Source organism: Dipodomys ordii, unplaced genomic scaffold (genome assembly GCF_000151885.1).
Source record: "Dipodomys ordii isolate 6190 unplaced genomic scaffold, Dord_2.0 Scaffold98, whole genome shotgun sequence".
NCBI classification, from domain to species: Eukaryota; Metazoa; Chordata; class Mammalia; order Rodentia; family Heteromyidae; genus Dipodomys; species Dipodomys ordii.
The window spans coordinates 10,042,308-10,063,464 of record NW_012267314.1 but is presented as its reverse complement, the minus strand read 5'-3'; the positions used below and the strand labels follow the sequence as shown (position 1 = coordinate 10,063,464).

Here is a 21,157-nt window from a genome sequence, read left to right as displayed (position 1 = left end):
TGACATCATTTCCTTCACTGGTATTAGCAGTATAATTGGCTTTTTATGAGGCTAAGACTATTTTTTTTCTACTTATGTTGGTGTTATTTAGCAATATTTTTCTGGGTACTGCCAACACAAACCAGTTTTACCCTGCAATGCTGACTAGATAAGCCATAAAGAAAGATTTGCTGTGTAGGACTCAGTGGAGGTAAACCCTAGGTTGAATGTTTCTTTCTGTAGACATACAAGAATGTAGATAAGCTGAAATGGGAGATCTTTGGTGACTAGGAGAAGGATTGCTCTGCTGTATGAGTGATTGGACTTTGCTTTAGTGAGTTCAGACCTGGTGGAATTAGTGGTCCCTGCCACTGTAACAGCCCCTCTCTTCTTCCCACACACAAACTGTCATGCTGTCTTTTGTCTTTCTTCTTGTCATCTGTCAGATTCACAGGCAAGCTACACTGATCTCTGCCACTGGTTGTTTTGTGTACTTTGGCTATTATGGGGGCAGTTTAAAAAAATCTTGTAAAATCTGAGAGATGCTAACTTCTGCCTGTTTTGCAGTGATTACCATGTTTTATTTCCCACTGTGTAGACACACTTCAGGTGAACTAAAGTCTTGGGAGATCTGTGTTCCCATCATGTAGGGACTTCACTCTTGGCTCATTTCTAAAGCTGCCTTTGTCAGTCTGTGTTTCTCATCTGTTAAACATGACACCATTTCTCTTTTCTCCTTCACCTCTCTCCACCTTCCCTGCCTACATCCATAACACACTTGGTGCTACAGATCAAACCCAGGCTCTCAAACATGCTAGGTAAGCATGCTTCTACTGGGGCATACCCCATCCTTTCAGCACTGGTCAAAACCACACATTTTTATTTAATTTTTAATTTAATTTTATTGTCAAGGTGATATACAGAGGGGTTACAGTTATATGCATTAGGTAATGAGTACATTTCTTATTGAACTTAGTACTTGGTCCATTAAAGTCATTATCACTATTTATGTATTTATTTAGGTAGGTGCTGGTGCTAATTTGAACACAGGGCCTTGCTCAGAAGGGTTTTGGGCAAGTGGAGATCTAAACATGAACAGAGAAAATATGGAGTACTCTGTGTACTGTGTGTGTATATGTGTGTATTATTCAAAAAAGATTTTTTTGTTGGATCCCAGAGATTTGGAGTTAGGGGCAATATACCTTCATACTTACATTTGCATCCCAATAGATAGATATTCTTCCGAACACATTGGGAACAGGGTGGAGGATAAGTTGGAGGTAACAGGAATAACTAGGAGATTGGTTAGTGTGCTTTGTCCAAGGTAGGAGAGATGAAATCCTTAAACTGCCCATGGCCATTTAAATTAGATGAGGGTCATTTTTACTAATTATGAATAGAATAATGAGATAATAATAATTGTTTGGAATGGTGTGGGAGAAGAGGGAGAGAGATCAAAGCCCTAGCTTAGATGACTCTCTAACAATTACAGAGAAGGTCAAAGCAAAGGGTCTGAGGATCTGCGTTTGATGGACCTGTAGAATAGCCACGTGATCTCTAGGAGATATTTGTGTACAGATGTGTATAAGCATGGATGCTATCAGAATGTGAATGTGATGAAGGCTTCTGTCCAGATGTGATCACCAGAGAAAACGAGTGGAGCAAGAAATGGACTGAAGGAGGAGGAGGGCTCTACACGGTGCGGATTTCAGGCATATTAGACTTCAAGGACATTGAACACCTCAGATTAGAACATGACATTTTTAGAGATCAGCATTGACCTCCTCTCTCTATTCTTTACCTTTTCCCTCCTTTCTTTTTATTCATCAGCCTATTAACTTCATCCTCTAAATAAATGATCTGTCTCTACCTTCTAATTCTCAGAAAGCACAAATTTCACTGATTAACAAAACCTAGAATTGGATTTTCTTCAGGTCATGGCTTCACCCCTTTGGCCAAGTCCTAAAACTAGGATAGCAAAAGCAATGAGCTGGGGAGGGACCTATCATCTTTGGAGAAACTACGGGTCTAGATCACGAGTAGTTGTTGACCCCTACCTGAAAGGAACTACAACATGGGTTTTGCTAACCAGTCAGAATTTCTCTTTTCCTACATTTCGAGTTGGAGACCTAGATCGTTTAGAAGTGAAGAAACAGCAGTTGCCTTAGCCACTTACAAACAAGGAAGACTTTAATTTCACACATTCCAAATCTAGTCATTAACGGCAAGAGCTATTTCTCATGACCTGTCCTTGTATTCTTTGGCTAGACCTTTATTGTACTTACTCCCATGTTGCTTCATTTGGTTCACTGTCATGGATTTATGTTCCTTGCAATCAAGTAAGCTTTGTATTGCTTTTTAAGGGAATCATTCTTGGGATCCCTTGAAAACCTTAAGCTATCTAGAATTTTTTAAATTAAATTTGTGTGTCTAACCAGCTCTAAGGGGACCTGGAGCTGGTCTGAGGATGACACAAAGTAACTAGCATGATTAAGGGCAAGCAGAAGGAGCTAAGAAATGGCTGAGGGGGCAGGAGAAGGTAACAATGGGAGTGCAGGGACTCGGGAAAGAGGTACACTTAGAGGCATCAAATGGTGAAGAGAATGGCTAAAATAAGAGGGGAAGCCTCTTGAGCGTGAATATTGGCGTGAGTTTGTAATTTCCATGTTGCTCAGAAGCCTATGAATTAATCAGAGTTCTCAGCTGGATTAACCCAGTGTTGGGGATTTGCAGGGGAAAAGGTGGAAGGCAAAAAGGGACATCAGTGATGATATTAGCCAGAAAGTAGATTAAGTGATAGATCATACAGTTTAGGTCTCTTCAAATCATCTATTTCGTGTTTTTACAAATATGATTTTATTGTTTTTATGAAGGCATTATACATTATACAGGCCATTTGATAAATCAGGTAATGAGTGCAATTCATTTTGGACAATGTCTTCCTTCCTTCCTTCACTTCCCCCAGTTTTCCCCTCCCATCTCTGTCCAGAAGTTGGCCTTTAAGTTTATTTTTAAGAGACTGGAAAAGAGAACGGTTTCTATTGAAAGTGTGAATAGATGTGTATGTATGCACACACATGTATTTGTGTGTCCAATCCATAACAAGCTTTATAACACATTGACGCTAGAAAGATTGATAGCTCACTTCTTTGGATCTTTAGGAAATACCTATTGTCATTAAATATGAAGTGTTCTCTTGCCAGATTAGTAGGGAAAATTGGGATTAAGGTTTAGACTAATAATATTGAAGAAGTCTAAGAAGATTTATTTGAGGATGGAATGCATAAGAGTGTCTTTGCTGCTGAATGATATGTCATCATTCTTCTCTGCCGTATTAGACCTTAACTGTATTGATCCATGTCAATGGGACCCTTTAAAATGGATGATTTTTGTCCTTGCAAGAGTTGCCCTTGCCTGATGCTTTCATAGAAGATTAGAATATTCACAGCAGGAAATCAAACAATAACCAGGTGAATTCTGGGGAAGTTAGTGTTTTAGGGGTGCAGGCATGAACCATGAACTGACATTCTTAGGTGGCTACTGAAAGTTCCACTAGGAAATTGGAACAACTTGTAAGCATATCTCCTCCCCCTCCTCCCCCTCCTCCCCCTCAAGTACTACCTGTGAAAGCCAAGCTTGAGGAGGGCTGGCAGGAGGCTTGCCAATTCTTCCACATTAACAGAATCATAGAAGTCACAGCCAAATTGCTTTCAGATTCCTTGCCATCCTGAACCTCTGCATAGGGATCTGAAGTCACTGGAATACTTCGACGAACTCATTTACTTCTGTATATTATCAGCTGCGCAATGCATGGCAGCATCTAACATGATACTTACATTTTCATGATGTTAGATCTACCAGAGTTGACTTGATTTGGAGAAATGGTATGTGACAATCCTGGCTATTTAATGAATAGAACTAATTTCAGAAACTCCTTTTTTGGACCTTAGTTTAATCTGTGGAAAACCATCAATGCTACTAAACATTTTGAATATTTAAGATGACAAAAAATCCACATGGCTAATTTGGACAATACCTTTGAGTAGATGCAAACTGTACAGGCAAGCTAAATTTTCTGGAGATAATCCTGACTAGCAAACTTTTCCAGCAAACTTGTTATAGCTGTAGTTCTATGGATACTGAAATTTAAAAAAAAAGTTTTAATGTAAATATAGTCATTTTGTTCACCATTTAACACCGTATAAAACAATTTTCAAGACAGTAGCAAAGGTAATCTCTGCCTTTACTCTTGGGATCTGAAATTCCAGTTTCAGAGAGATTTGACAGAGTGTGGGTTTTATATTTTATAGAGAAATCATGGAGTAAGAATTCCAAATATGAGTTTGAAAGGCTCTGGCATAACAAGAGCCTATGGTAGATCTGAGTTTCATTGAAGAATAAACTTTTAAGAAGATAGACAAAAGACACTGCTAGATTTGATAAACCCAGGCAAGATAAAGAGTGGATTTTGGTTTGTTGTCTGTTTAGATTACCTGAAAACTTTGCTTTTATAGAGTTGAGAACATATTACTACATCTGTCTTAAAGAATGCCATGAGCCAGATGCATTTAATTGTTTAGATATTTAGAAGAAATATAAACCTTGGTTTTAAAAAAAAATCTTACTCAGTGTCTACTTCAGTGTACATCGTCTCTAAGAGAGAACTAATTACTTGTTTTCTTTTCCTCCTCCTCCTCCTCCTCTTCCTCCTCCTCCTTCCTCCTCCTCCTTCTCCTTTTTCCTCCTCCTCCTTAGTTTTGGAACTTTTCTTTTCTTTCCTTTTTTTTTTAATTGAACATGGGGCTTGAACTCTGGGCTTGGGCTCTGTCCCTTAGCTTTTCAGCTCAAGGCTAGCATTTACCAAGTGAGCCACAGCTCCATTTCCGGTTTTCTGGTGGTTTATTGGAGATAAGTGTCTCAGGGACTTTGCTGCCCCGGCTGGCTTTGAACTGTGATCCTCAGCTCTCAGCCTCCTGAGTAGCTAGGATTATAGGCATAAGCCATCAGCGCCCAGCTTGGAACTTTTCTATTGAAAAAAATATTGTCTCATCACTTTATTTTGTATTTTTTGCTTAATTATAAGATAACATTTTCTTCAAAGATGTTAGTTGTATAACTCTGAGCAAGTTATATAATCTATATTAGTGTTCTTTATTTCTTCAAATAATGAAGTTGGCAATAATTCTTAGAGTTGTTATGATAGCAAATGAGATAAGACATGAAATCTTTTGTTTTGACATGATTCTCAGTTACATTCAACATGATAATAATGTATCTGGTTTAACTGGCATTTTATCCAATTAAGATTAGTAATGTTTTAAAGCACCATATCTCTGAATGCTGTCTAGCCATTGAAGGTGATAATCATATAAAAATGTTTGAAATATTTTTGTGCACTTAGAATATCTTATATATCTCTTTTCTATTCCAGTCAATGCTTAAGGCATAAATCGATTCTACTTGGTAGCACATCTCTGTAGCCTCAGCTACTCAGGAACTATAGATAGGATGACTATGGTTTGAGCCCAGCCCAGGCAAAATGTTATTAAGAACCTATCTCAAAAACAAGTTGGAGAGGGGAGACAGACAAATGAAGAGAGAAATGTGGACAAACACAGTCATAATATTCAATGTATATATGTGAAAAATAGACTAGGAAACTTCAGAGTAGAGTTGAGAGAGACAGAGAGGGTAGAAGAATATTGGAAGAGGTGGCCCTGATCAAGATGCATTGTTCACAGAAATTGGCATGTTGAATTGAAAAAAAAAGTTGGTTTTGTAGTTGTGTCTGCCTGTAATCCCAGCTACATGAATGTAGAGGTAAGAGGGTCACACTTTAAGGTTGGGCTGGGCAAAAGCATAAGACCCTATGTGATAAACAAAAAGCTGAAGGATTAGAGGCACGGTCCAAAGGGTAGAATGCTTTCTAGAGCGTGAATCCCTGAGTTCAACCCCAATTATCACTACCAACCCCAGAAAAAGAAGAAATCAAAAGATTCTTTGGGAATGGCCTGATATTTTACATTAAATTATTAATGCATGGATGTTTTTTATAGCAACTTCTGCAACTAGCCAACACTGAAATGTTGACACTATATGTTACATATAACTCAGAACATTCCAATATTAACCCGTAACAATTCTCCCAGGTAGTGTCATTAACCATGGTAAAACAGGCACAGAAAGATGAATGTATGTATTAATTGCAGAAACATTTCTCCATGGAAAGATTGTAGACCTTGGTTTTTTGCTCTAACTGGTTTCCAGACTGGGGGTAAGAATAAAAAGAGCCTACATTTCCCTACTAGTGAAATATAATAATATCATTTTACCCATCTATTTTTAAAACTTTGTACATTCATTCAAAAGTATTTAGTCTGAGCTTTCCCTGTATGCTGAGTATATATTGATGAGAAAAGGAAATGTGCCCAATGACACTTACAGTTCTGTCCTAGAACAAGGTTCAATCAGTATATCTTGATTTTTGCTGTTCCCTTGGACCATAGTAATTTCACATTCCATCGCTTCAGCTGGATTTCTGCTCATATGTCACTGAACTACTCAACATCTCATTTATGTCACACAGTATTTTTTTTCTTCCTGCCTTTTTGTTGATTCTCTTTAGACCCCAAAACGAAATTTAAGCATCTTTTGTTAGTTTTGTGCTTTGCTCAGTGGCTCATGCCTGTAATCCTTCCTTCATTCAGGATCCTTTCCTGCTGATTTGTATATGCTATTTAGAAAAACACATAACAATACTCAATAAAGATTTATTGAATGAATGAGTAAATGAGATGATCACTCAAGTATATAATTAATCAACTATGCTAAGCACATAACATAGCGAAAAGTACCCTCAAAGCTATAAATATTCTACACATGCAAGGTGACAGGAGGTATTTGAATTTGAGAAAACAATAATACGAACTTCTAGAATAAAACCTTAATTTGGTGGAGGTAGGGGAGACTTAGCTTTCTAATCAACTTATTTCCTAAGTAGTTTCTCTCTCTCTCTCTCTCTCTCTCTCCCTACCTTTCTCTCTCCCTCCCCCCTCTCTCTCTGTCTCTCCATCTCTCTCTGTCTCTGTCTGTCTGTCTGTCTGTCTGTCTGTCTCTCTCTCTCTTTCTTCTGGTCTTGGGCACTGTCACTGACACTCTTTGTGCTTAAGGCTAGTGCTCTACCACGTGAGCCACAGTGCCACTTCTGGCTTACTCCGACTACTTTATTGCAGATAAGAGTCACATGGACTTTTCTGTCTTGGGCTGGCTTTGAACTATGATCCTCAGAACTCAGCCTTCTCAATAGGTAGGATTACAGGCATGAGCCACTGGTACCTGGTTAATTTCTCTTTCTTTATAGTTGTCATTGTAATTTTATACTCTACAAATTTGTAATTCCCTCCACTCCAGTTACTCTCTAAAGCACAAATTTCTAACACAGTTGCAAGGAACCCTTATGAAATCCAATGATAGCTCGAGCTTTCTATTTTACACCACGAGAGGCCCCTTCTCCTTTTGCTGGAGAGGGATTCCACAACTTTGACTGGATTCTCAGTCTATCCATCCTGCCTTCCCCAAGCTTTACTCTCTAAAATTTTGGATTTTCTTTCACTTTGTGTTGGCACTTGGAATTTCTTTTCTTCCTTACAATGGTTTCATTTTCCTCTTGATTTTCATGAGCGATTTGGAAAAAAATTATATTAAGTGAAGTAAATCAGATGCAAGAAAACATAGATCCCATGGTTTATCTAATGGTTTCTAGTCTTAGCAGATGAGCAGAATCGCTCAATATCTCTGCACATATGACTGTATAAGATGAGGCTAGGCAAAATGAACTCCAAGACATGGACACAAAAGGGTTTTCTCTCTTAGTGTTGTTTTCAATGGACTATGTAGTTTCTTTTCCCTTTTGTGTTTTTTCCCCCTATGGTTTATTCCCTGTTGTCCCTGTATTTGATTTTGGTGCCCTGGGTATGGTATATACATTTATTTGAATTAGGGAAGGGAAGGGGAACAACACAATAGTAAGACAAAGAGGGAACCAAAGCAACAGCAATATTCACAAGACAATACGTTGGAAATGAACTGTACAACTTGCTGGGGGAGGGGAGGAGTGGGGGGGGAGGGAAAATGGGAGAAAATGAGAGAGGGGCTAACAAGTTCAATAAGAAATGTACTCACTTCCTTACGTATGTAACTGTAACCCCTCTGTACATCACCTTAACCAAAAAAAAGTTAAACGGAAAAAAAAAAAAGAAGCTAGGTTAACTGGTTCCTCCCAGTATGTGGCGTGCTTGGCTAATGATATGCATCTGATCCCAGCCCTGTCTCTCTGTCTCTCTTTTGTCTGGCCAACAGTATGGGGATGTTCTAGCTGCAGGCTTGTGCTCTCCAACCCTTCTGGAACCTTCACGTCTCCATGCTACCCCAGTGACTACCCTAACATCCAAGCTTGTATGTGGACCCTCCGAGCTCCCACCGGCTACATTATTCAGATAACATTTAATGACTTCGATATTGAAGAAGCTCCCGGTTGCATTTATGACTCATTATCCCTTGATAATGGAGAGAGAGAGACTAAATTCTGCGGAGCAACTGCCAAAGGCCTATCATTTAACTCGAGTGCGAATGAGATGCATGTGTCCTTTTCCAGTGACTTTAGCATCCAGAAGAAAGGTTTTAGTGCCAGCTACATCCGAGGTATGTAAACCAAAGACAGTGCCAACCTTCTGCTTTCATTTAACATGAACTCCAATAAACACCAAGACCAGAAGGCAGCATTGTACTCTTTTATGTGAATGTCAGTGATTGAGATTCGGATTTAAGGGCAAGAATCTGTTAAGATGCTCAGAGCATTCTTAGTAGCAAACTATCATTACCAGGTCCAAAATCTGGTTTCAGTACAATGGAATTCTTCCATACTGTTTATGGGCTGCTTGAAAGACAGGGTAGCTATTCCATGCTAACAACTAAAAAGTGTAATCTGACATTTCACTGGAAGTTTAAACCATCCCTCTTTTAGAAATTATTTTATTTAGGGCATTTAGGATGTAGTCCTTTTACAGAACCATTCCAGCAGGACAAATATGGAAAGTAAGTGGGTAAATTTAAAAGGAGCTATTAATAACTCAGGGTACACGTGAGCCCAAGAAAAACCCTTTACATTGGGTAATTGAAGGACATGGAAAAAGTATTAATAAATATGTCTCCAAGATTTTAACTCATCACCTGAAAGTAATCTCATTACCTCTGAAAACTAGGTTTTACTTAGGAAAACTCAAGCTTGAAGACTATAATGTTTAGTTATACATTTTTGTTTCCTTTTTTTTGAGCTTGTTCATTAGATGATGGCAGAACTATGAAACTTGTTCTTTCTTCTTATTATCTATTGAGCATTTTGTCTGAGGAGTTTTTTTTTTACCATTTGTGATTAACGTTAGGTGCATTCATGACTAAATCAAATTGATTTTTCAAAATGTTTAAAACTATAAAGCAGTCCATTTGGAAATTTTAAAAAGCAAATTAAAATGGCCTATATATCTTCCGTCCATCCATATCTGCTCTTGACAGACATATCTCCTTCCAGTCTTTTTATTTTAATGCATTTAAACACTTGATTTGTAGTGCATAAGTAGATCTGTAAACTGCTTTATATTTAAAAGTTGACAAAACATCATGATTATTTAAATTCTATAATTTAAATTCTATAATAGCCTTTTTAAAAAAACAAACCTGGATATTTTACTAGAATACGAATATTGAAATGATGTTTTATCATAGAGCTATTCTTAGTGTATATTAAACTATTTTCAAACTACTCTTCATATGAAACCAATATTAAATAATATTTTTAGGAGAGATACTTCCCTCTAAAATCAGTTTTGCAAAGTTTGTTACATTAGCATAGAGATATATGTACCACATTATTCAGTCATTTTACATATATCATGGAAGTATGAGACTAATGAATTTTTACTTAGAATTTCTATTGTATATAATAATTATCATCATCACTTGCTGTCTATCGCTTTGGCCACAGCACAGCTCTATGAGACATTAACTTAATTAGTATTCATTGACCATCTATACAAGTTCCATTCTTTTATGTTATAGACTAGGACACTAAGGTAGAGAAAGCCTAAATAACATGTTCAGAGTTATCAGAGAGCTGGGATATGAAGCTTCATTGCCTGCCCTTTAGCTGCTGTTCTTTACTGTCCTTCAACAGTTAACTCACATTACTCAAGAGAGGAAGCTATGGAATGTCTGAAAAGATGAGATTGGTCTAGCAAAGTTTAGGAGGAGAGAAACACATAGTTAATAAAAAGTAGAACAGGAAATGGTGCTGTGGCTCAAGTGGTAGAGTGCTCACCTTGCACTGAAGAGCTGACAGATAGCGCCCAGCCCCAGAGTTCAAGCCCCATGACTGACCCCCCCCCCAAAAAAATAAAAGAAAGGAAGGAAGGAAGGAAGGAAGGAAGGAAGGAAGGAAGGAAGGAAGGAAGATAAAAAGTAGAACAGTATTTTTACTTTGCTTTTTCCTTGAAAAAATAATGTTTTGTAAAAATAAAACTTAAGGTATAACAAAGCCTTCCTGAAACCAATTCTTTCCTAAGTAGGGAGTTGTGCATTAAAATGTTTGCTGTTTCTGTTCAGTGATTAAACATTACTTACCTGTTAAGACATCACTTTCAGTGTGAAGCATCATCAACATTAGTCAAAATTAGTAGAATTTCTTATTGTTGCTGTTGGCTTAAGACTGTGGGTAAAGGTTAGGGGATAGAGGGTGGACAAAGAAAGGAGAAAATGATGGGCAGAGATAAATACAAAGGTAGTGGAAAGTGGAGGAAGGCTGAGGGATGGAACTTATTTTGCATGAGTCCATATTCTGAAGCTAGCATGCCTTATCTCTCATGCTTTTTTTTGTCCCAGTTGCGGTGTCCTTGAGGAATCAAAAGGTCATTTTACCACAGACAGTTGATGCTTACCAGATCTCTGTTGCAAAAAGCGTCTCCATTCCAGAGCTCAGTGCCTTCACACTCTGTTTTGAAGCAACCAAAGTTGGCAAGGACGACAGTGACTGGCTTGCCTTCTCCTATTCAGATGCATCCTTCACGCAACTGCTGAGTTTGGGAAAGGTCAACAACAACTACTTCCTAACTATTTCAGGCTCAAAATGCTTTCTGAACAGTGTTTTACCTGTGAAGGATAAAGGAGGCATATTCACAGAAAGCTTTGAACAGCTATGCATTGTTTGGAATAATACTCAGGGCACTGTGGGTGTCAGTTTTAAAAGAAACTACGAGACAGTGCCATGTGATTCAACCATTAGCACAGCCATTCCTGGGAAGGGGAAATTATTGTTGGGCTCCAATCGAAATGAAATCGCCTCCCTCAAAGGAGATATTTATAACTTTAGACTTTGGAATTTTACCATGAATCCCAAACTTCTCTCCAACCTCAGCTGTAATGAGAAAGGGAACGTGATCGACTGGCAGAATGAGTTTTGGAATATCCCAACCGTGGCTCTCAAAGCTGAAAACAACCTGAGCTGTGGTAAGTCCATGGTTCCAAGAATAACGTTTTAAAATATTTTTTAGCATTGTTTGGAAGAGATGTTTGTCAATAAGAAATTACATACACATTTGTATATATACACATACATATATGCATATATGCATAGATTGTCTTTGGAATACTCTTTTAATTTAAAACCTTTCCTGGCTCAGACAATCACTGCATACATTTGATAATAAGCTAAGTTTTTCAGAAGATTTGATCTTACCTTTCTGAAATTATCTCTGGGTGATATTAAAGCTGAGAGAGAAAGTTCTAGGGAAGCTGATCAACAACACAGTGACTAAAATTTCCAAGTCTCTCAAATAGAAACTGGAATACTAGCTTTCAAACAAAAGACGAAAATAAATATGATAATGGCTTTAATCACAAAAAGAGATACATTAACAAGTAGATCTTTATTATCCAAGACTTAAACTTTAATTGTGTTTTAAAGTAAGCAGTCACCATCTAAGTATTAAATATCAAACTTTCAATTTTATGGAAAATTCTTCATAATTGAGAATTATTTATGTGGGTGCTGGTGGCTCAAAACTGTAATCCTAGTTACTCAGAAGATTGAGATGTAAGAATCATATAATTCCAGACTCGCCCAGGTAGAAAAGTCCATGAAGCTCTTACCTACAATTAACCAACAAAAAGCCAGAAGTAGAAGTGTGGTTCAAGTAGTAGAGCACCAGCCTTGAGAAAAAAAAATCAAAGTAAGAGTGTGAGTTTGAGTCCCAGTACTGGCATACACACAAAGAATTGTTAATTTCTCAAACCTCTGTGTTTGAAAATAGAGATTGGTAGTTTGTTTCAATATTCCTCTCTCTAGTAGCTCACTAAGGAAATTTACATGTGGTAATATTAGAGGTATATAAATGCAAAATATTTAGAAACATAATTTTATATAACAAAAAGCACAGAAAAAGAGCTCCCACAATTATGCTCAATGTAGCAGGAAGTATTGCTCAACTGGTAGAACATGCGTGCACATACACACACACACTGTACATGTGTGTATGCACACATACACATAACATGTGCATGCATATATGTGTGTGTGCAAGCTAATTCTAGAAATCTTTATTTTCTCATAGAACTGGTTCAAACACAATTAATTCAAGTTTCCTTATCAATTTTAAGTGCCATGTGACTAAGTCTAAGCTGTTGATAATATATACATTTCTGTCACAGAAATAACTCTCAGTAAAGGAAGGAAAAGGGGACTTAGTACTTCGAAGTCATTTGACTATGTCTTATAAGAGAATTTTATCAGAAGTCTATAAGTGTATTTTGCTCAAAATAGGGCATTTTGAAGACCTGAGAACACCTCCCAAGTTTCCCAGACCTGTTTCTGCTCTTCTGGCTTGAGAGACCCCTACCCTGCAACCCAAGGTGGAGGTTAGGCACGTGTGAATATGTTGCAGAGAGCTTCTGCAGGTGGCTAGAAGGGCAATGTGTGATATAATTTGAGAATCATTTCTGGGAGAATTGTTGGAAAGAGGGTTCACCATGATTCTCTTTAAGAAAGAGATTGTGGAACTTTCTAAGTTCTATTAGGGATCCCTAAGGTTTTTTCCTTAGTCTAAGATTAGGTAGAGAGGAAGTTCTAGGGACTCCGGAGGAATCTTTCTTCCCTCTGTGAGGCAATCGAGTTCATGTGTGCTTTGGGTGTGTCATAATGAAGAACAGCAAGGACAGCGGTGTGTTCACTTCCTACATTCCAGGTAACCGCTTTTGGCGTAGAAGCCTCATTTCATCATATCATTGGCAATTGATCCAAACCACAATGTAGATCATTCTGGAATTTGTCTTTTTATGGGATGATATTTTCAGAAGCATAGCATCCAATAATTTGGCTGGATATGTTAATAATTGGTTACATATTCAAATTGCTGGTCACAAGTCACTCACACCTGTAATCCAAGCTACATGAGAGGTAGAGATAGAAAGGTCACAGTTCAAGGTTATGCATGAGCAGAAAAATTTCGCCAGACTCTATCTCAAAGAACAAGCCTGCTGTGGTGACACTCACCTATGATCCCAGCTATGTGGGAGACATAGGTAACAAGATCGAGGTCTGAAGTTGGCTCAGACCCAGATGAGACCCTTTCTGAAAAATTCAAAAGAAAACAACCCTAAAGTAAAAAAGGGATGTCAGTTGGCTCAAGCAGTAGAATGCCTTTGTAGCAAGCACATGGCTCTGAGTTCAAATCCTAGTAACAAACTCACACACAACAAAATTCCTACATCATCTCTCTCCTTCCATGGGCTTCAATTCCTGACCTCAGTTTACAGATGAGGAATTAGGGCAAGGAGAGATTAAATAATTTATACAATGGCGATTTTATTAATCAGTGAACAAGGTAGGATTCAAACCTGGCAAGGCTGGCTTTAGAGCTATGCTCCCATCACCAATATGAGTTAGAATCTCCATCTGCATAAGCAGGACTAGAAGATGTGACTTAGTCCTGGAGTATGCATGCTAACTCTCCCTGAGAGAAGGACAATGAATGTCATGAGCCAACACCTCTAACAGTGCTTTTTATGGGAAACAATATGTTTATGGGCTGTGAATACTGTACTTGTTCTAAGTAAACTTAATAAGATCTCTTTCCTGCAATGCTTCGTTGACATTTTAACCCAATAAAATACCAGGGCTATGGTGTTACAGAAGTCCTAGAGAATAGGCCTCAGCAAGCTAGGACCACCTATGGGAGGCCACTTGCTTTGCAAATAAAGTTTTATTGGAACGTAGCCGTGCCTACTAATTTATGTTTTGTCTATGGCCAAGTAGATTGTGAAAGACACAGCATGATCCACCATCAAATATTTACTGTTGATCCCTTTATGAGAAAATAGGCCAACCTCTTACACTCATCCAAAGAATCATAAGGATCCAATGTGCTGTCACCCACACTTTGAACAACACTGAACAAGACCTTGCAAAGTTCTGGGACCAGTGTTAGGAAACCTACTACTCACATCTTTAGACTTTGGTGATGGTTGTAATATTTATTTGTTTAAGTTTACCTGCATTTTTCCTGTACAATACTGTGAAATGATGCATTTTATTTCCAACGTGAAAAAATTTCAATTTCACATAAAAATGAAAAACGTTTTATTGTTCTAGCAAATGTTACACTCATACTTCATACTGTTTCTCCTTGGCTCACACAGCTAGAGCTAGTATGTTTGTTCCTTTTGGAAGTCTTAACACACCATCTCCTTCCCTCACTGGCTTTCTTGTCCATCCAGCCCTGTTGGGCATTTAGAATCTTCTTTCACTTATGCTGGACAGGAATGCGAAGATTAGGAAAAAAAATGCAGGGAGGTGGGTTGGTAGATGAAAACACACATCTCCTTTCTCCTTGTCCTCCTATGTTCTTTATTTTTAATGTAATGATCAGTTTTAATTTTTAATGATCAAAATTATATGCAATTATGTTGTACAACCTGATGTTTTGACATATTAATACATGTTGGAATGGCTAATTCAAAGTAATTAACACATGTATGACCTCACAGACTTAATCATTTATTTGTAGTGAGAAATTTTGAAATCTACATCATGGTTGCCTCCTCCTTTGTTTTCCCCTACCATCCCTGCCCTCCCATTTTTACAAGCTCTTCCTCCTCTTTCTCCTCTCTCCCTTACTCATCCTTCTTTTTCATCCTTCTCATCTTTCTCCTTTTCTTCCTCTTCTTTCTTTTCTCTTTACCTTGTCCCTCTTCTTCCTCCTCCTCTTCCTCTACTTCTTTCTCTTCTTCTTCTTTCTTCTTCTCTTTCCTTCCTTCTTCGGTCCTGGGGATAGAAATGGGGGCTGTCAGCATATCAGGCAGACATTCTATATCTGAGCTTGAGCTCCAGCCTCCTCTCAGTGATTTCCCATTTACAATATATCACTTTTCAGTAGAAGCAACATGTTATATAATAGCTGCCCTAACTTTTAAACGTTGTGCCCTTTGACTGCCATTTCTCCAGTCCCTGTACCCAGCCATTCACCGCCTCCAACCCATTCATCTCCCCTCTACACTCTGTTTGAATGATTTCAACTTCTCCAGATTCTCCATCTCAATGAGATGCTGCAGTCCCTGTAAGTTCTTAAACCCTGACGTTGACATTCCACTCCTACGTCTTAAGATTACCAGAATGTATTAAATGCACCGTGTGTGCCTTAGTCATCTGCGCTTTTTGGAATGATTTCATCAAAGAAGCACGGCTCACAGACTGAACATAGCTGACTCTCTTTAACTGTGGTGGAAGTCTTCTCCTCGACATTCAGGATGACGCTGACACTCCCTTTGGGTTCCCTGAGCAGTCCTGAACTGTGGCAAGAGGCTTGATGAAAGAGGGAATTTCCTGCTGCTTTAGTCATCAGCAAGGGAAGTTGATGAATGTGAGTCACTTATTAACTGACAGGAAATACCTGTCCTAAAGATTATATCTACACTGTTAATGAAGCAAAACTTCAATAAGTAGATAACAGTGTCTTCTGTTAACATTTTAGCCTTGCTCCATTATTTTTCTCAGAAAACACTGGTGGCTTGCTACTTAAGTTAGAATTTCTGGTAAGCTAATGATCAGTACAGAAAGCAATGAGAAAATAGGACCACATTCCTAGCATTCCCCTGTACTGAGAGTCTATTAAATGTGAACTGTCCCAGAATCAACGTGTGATAGAAAATGCATACGTTTTCTGTGTATTGCCAAATGTGTTATAATATGTAACCAAGAGAGTAAAACAGGTAACATTTGTTATTTAGATAACTCATCATATGTTTTACTGTTAAATACCCAAGCCTTGATTTAAAAAATCAATGTTATTAATAAGTGTATCAGAATTCTCATAATTGGACTTTCTCTTTGCCTATATCTTTGTAAAGGTGTTTGGAGACTACGCCTAAATTATGAAATTTTCAGGGGCTAGAGGCATGGTTTAAGTAGTGCAGCATCTTCCTAAAAAGCACTGAGTTTTAGTACTCCCCAGAAAAGGAGAAAAAAAGAAAATTTCAATTTTTTAAATCTGAATAATCATGTCAGTTATTTCCACATATAAACAATTTGGCAATAGCTGGGAACTATTGGCTCATGCCTGTAATCCGGGCTACAGAGGAGGCTAAGATCTGAGGATTGTGGTTCAAAGATAGGCCAGGAAAGAACATCCATAACCTCTAATCTCCTGTTAATCCCCAGAGAGCCAGAAGTGGAGCTGGAGCTCACGTTGTAGAGCTCTAGGCTTGAGCACAAAAGCTCAGAGACAGCACTCAATCCCGAGTTCAAGTCTCAGGACCAGCACACTCACACTCACGCACGCACACACGTGCACACACACACACACACACACACACACACACACACACACACATACTACTTTAGCTATAATTCTGTTTTTCATGTTATAGTAGTCTTACTTTTCTTAGAACAAGCTTTTGAAGTATATTCAGTTTAGACATATTCATCTCCCTCCTCCAGAACTCAGAGACAGGTAATTTCCTTAGTTGACTCTTTAATTATAGCTACAATTATTTGCCTGAGTTATGATTCAAATTTAGACACTGGCTAATGCCTATCCTTTTTCACAAAGAACAGACAGTGCTTTCTCTACAAGTTTTATTTATTTTACTGATTATTGCTATTTCCTGAGGAGTGGTACAGTGAGCTCAATGAATAGTCCAACTTCAAACAAATTTCATTTATTTAAGATGTCCCTTAAGTACATCTATTAGTCAATGTGGGTGTAGAGATAAGACACAAATCAAAACTACAAATCATAAGGAATACTGTGTTATTTCTAGAAATTTCTAGATTTAAAAAAGTGTTCTTTTGTATTCATCTCCAAGCTAAAGCTTTTTATAACTTCTGATTCATATATTTTTTTTGTCAGTCCTGGGGCTTGAACTCAGGGCCTGGGCTTCTTTGTGCAAACTCTAGAGCTCTACCACTTGAGCCACACTACCACTTTTGTCATTTTTCTGAGTAGGCATTGGAAATAGGAGTCTCACAGACTTTCTTGCCAGTGCTGGCCTCGAACCACGATCCTCAGATTTTAGCCTCCTGATTAACTAGGATTACAGGCATGAGTCACTCAGTCCAGCCTTCATATGTTTTTATAATTACATTTCTGTCCTTCACAGCCCTAGAACTCAATTACTGATTCCTTCCTTCTCTCCCAAAGTTTAGCTGTTGTGGAGTGCTAAGTCACTTTGTTTTCATAACCATAAAATAATGTTATCTTTACAAAGGACTATATTCTTTAATAATACTCAAACTCTTTAAAAGCACAGGTAATTTCCAGAAAAAATTATTTTAAATGTGCCTAAGAAAGTTTGTTAATTTTAGTAACAGTTACATACATTTTTATCCTAAATTTTATCATTCAGCAGACTGCTTTAATACCTTCGGTTAGACTAAAAAATCAGAGAGCAGCTGGGGACTAAGGCTCATACTGTAATCCTAGCTATTCCAGAGACAGATCTGAGGACTGGACTTCAGAGACAGTCCAGATACATGAATCAGACGATGCTTATGGGCAAATAACGAACAAAAAGCCAGAACTGCAGGTGTGCTCAAATCATAGAATGCCAGCCCTGAGTGAAGAGCATGAGGCCCATAATTTAAATCCCAGTACCAGGGAGAAAAAAAATATATATATGATATAAACATATATAAATAGATAATAAAACATACATGTAATAAAATAGGTGTTTTATTTATTTTTATATTATATAATATATAATAAAATAAGCACATAAATATCAGAGGACATAGATCCTCTTCTGCAAGCAGTAGATAATAAGCCTCCTAAACTATCAGCTTAGGAAAATGGATTATGATCTTCATTTTTTAAAGTAGATAGGCTGAAATGGAAGTGGGTACAAATGAAAAGGGTAAAAGGACCTGGATACTTCTGGCTTTACTTATTATTTATTGGATGAGGCTTTAAGGCGGCCTGAAACACCTGGACTTAAGTGACTTTTCTATCTCAGCCTCTGCTGTATCTGGGATTACAGGAGCGTGCCACCATACCCAACCATGTATATTTTTTATCTATTTTTGTGAATTTGCTATGTAACTTACTGTATTTCTAAATGTTAGATTTCACTTATCAATTTCACTTCCTTCTAATTCAGCGGCATCTGTCAGTTGTCTTAATTTTACTATCTCCAAATAAAATTTCTGGATCTCTAATCAAGCATCCTAAAATAGTAACTATTTATTTATAAAGCAATGTCAGTTTGTTAAAATAGAAGTTCCTTAGAAAGAACAACCAACTTACTGCAGAAAAGAATGTTTACCAATTCCCAGGAAAGCATGCCATAGACTGAAATTTGGACTTGCTGCCATACAAGGAAACTGGAAAATACATAAGAAAATTGTTAAGTGTCTTATAAATCAGAGTTGGGATTTTTCTACCATAGTTCCACCTCTTAGCTCTTTGCCATATGGGAGTGGAAATGTAGTCTGTGTCAGGGCTCGTTTCTCACAGCACTGGCCCTTATCTCTCTTTGTGTTTGGGAGATAGTGTATCAGTACCAGAAGTGCCTGTGGAGCCCCTGCCTGCCAGTATTGTGGGTAATTTGAGATCCCCAGGAACTCCATCCCAGGATCTCTTCAGTGGTGCAGTAGCTGAAACTTCATCAGTCACTTTGAGTCTGAAAGACTCTTTAGTTTTTACATGTCCCTTTCTATAATATGTGTCTGTAGAAGTCAGGTTCTGTCAAAAGTGGGCAGACCCCAGAGAGAGGATTCAAGGTAAAGTTCTCGCTCTGTTCTCTGTCACTTCTGCTTCCTCAAATGCTCTCTTACCAGAGTCCAATCAACTGCTTCGTTATTCAGAATGTAAAACAAAACAAAACAAAACCCATAACACTCGCTGTCTCCCTCCCGATCTCAGCTTCCTTGCTCAACCCAGCTTCCTCTCCTTGTCCTCACTCTTCGAGCCTGGCCACTCTATATTTCCTTGATCCCACAGGATTGAGCTTCATTCACGTAGAGCTACTGCCACAATTCCAGTGCAGAGCTAAAAGTTCTTCCTCTTTATCATGGTTCACCTTGCAGTAATATTTGATATGTCACAACCCTTTTCATTAAACATTTCATTAAAAAATTCTATGAAAGCATCTTCTTTTTTTGTTGATCATAGGACTTCAATTCACAGCCTGAGCACTGTCCCTAAGCTTTTTCATTCAAGGCTAATGCTCTACCACTTTGAGGCACAATGCCACTTTCTGGTTTTCTGGTGGTTATTTAGAGATAAGAGTCTCTTGGACTTGCCTGCCCAGGCTGGCTTTGAACCGAGATCTTCAAATCTCAGCCTCCTGAGTCACTAGGATTACAGCTTGAGCCACCAGTGCCCAGCTTTGTGAAAGCACTTTCTTCATCAGCTGTTATATCCCCCTCCAGGCCATGCATCTGACACTTACATAAAGAGATCTATTCTCTTCCCCAAGCAATGCTCTGGATGTGGAGATCACAAACACATGGGAAGTTTTCATTGAATATTTCCTGCACAGCACGCTTCCAGAAACTCAGTTTTCCAGGTATATAGATTTTGCACATGCATGTAGTTTCTATCATTGAATTATCACCAACTCCTCTTTACTTAACTTTGCTATCTTTCCCTTTCTCTTTTCCTCTTTCTCTCCCTCTACCCCTCTGCTCCCCCCCCCCCCGCTCCCAGCTCAAGCTGGGTATGCACTGTGCCACTGAACCAACCTCCAGCTCCTTTTGCTCTGTTATTTTTTAGATAAGTTCCCACATTTTGAGCCAAGCCAGTTCCTGGAACATGACCACACCTAACTATTGGTTGATAAGGGATCTTGAGAGCCTTTTATTTACCTGGACTAAGTGTGATCCTCCCAATGTCTGTCTCGAGAATAGATAGAGTTGTAGAAATGAGTCATCTTGTCTGGCCCAATTTATCCTATTTTGTAGCAAATGATTGATTATGTTGTTTATTCTTATTTACTCCATAAATATATTTACTGCATTAAATGTATACCAATTGATACATAATAATCTCATGAAAGGAGAAACAAGTAAGTTTATGAAACTCCATCTCAATGAAAGAAACAGCATGGTGGTGCCGGCCCCCTGGGAATAGTGTAAAATAGGAGTATCACAGTCCAGTAGGCTTAATTTATGTTTCAGAAATCTAGGTGGTAAATCCAGTAGCCCCAGATTTCTTACAATCTCATGTATGTCATGAGTCTCCTTTGTAATGAATTTCCCATTCACCCTGCTCATCAAACTGCCGTCCCGTCCTTGTTTAGACCACTACCACCCTGGAAGCACCTCCCTTAGTTCCTAGCACTCGGCACTGAGCTCCTCTTACGGCCTCAAGGAGAGCAGAGACATTGCAGGAAGGATCGTGCTGCTTCCTGGGCCAGAGCAATTGTCCGGTAGGCAACGGCTTAAGGCTTATTACATCATCGTGTCAGGGTATGTGTTGAGAGCTGTGTACTAGTTAATGTGATATCCTGACCTTCCAATAAAGCTGGGAATTTCTGAGACACCATGATTGCTTCCTTGGGCAGGTAGCACCTGAGAAAGTAGAAATCAAGCCTCTTCAGATATTGTTAAATCATTGGAATGCTTTGTGCTCATGCATAC

General features: G+C 38.3%; 1 protein-coding gene across 3 annotated transcripts in view; it reads left to right on the top strand.

Moving 5' to 3' along the window:
• Adgrg6 (adhesion G protein-coupled receptor G6) overlaps positions 1-21,157 on the top strand; it is a 123,655-nt gene that overhangs the window by 47,764 nt on the left and 54,734 nt on the right. For all 3 annotated transcript variants that reach the window (XM_013026918.1, XM_013026919.1, XM_013026920.1), the window contains exons 3-4: positions 8,338-8,679; positions 10,912-11,535. In XM_013026918.1, the coding sequence (XP_012882372.1) occupies positions 8,338-8,679; positions 10,912-11,535 (966 nt within the window). The remainder of the gene's footprint in view (positions 1-8,337; positions 8,680-10,911; positions 11,536-21,157) is intronic.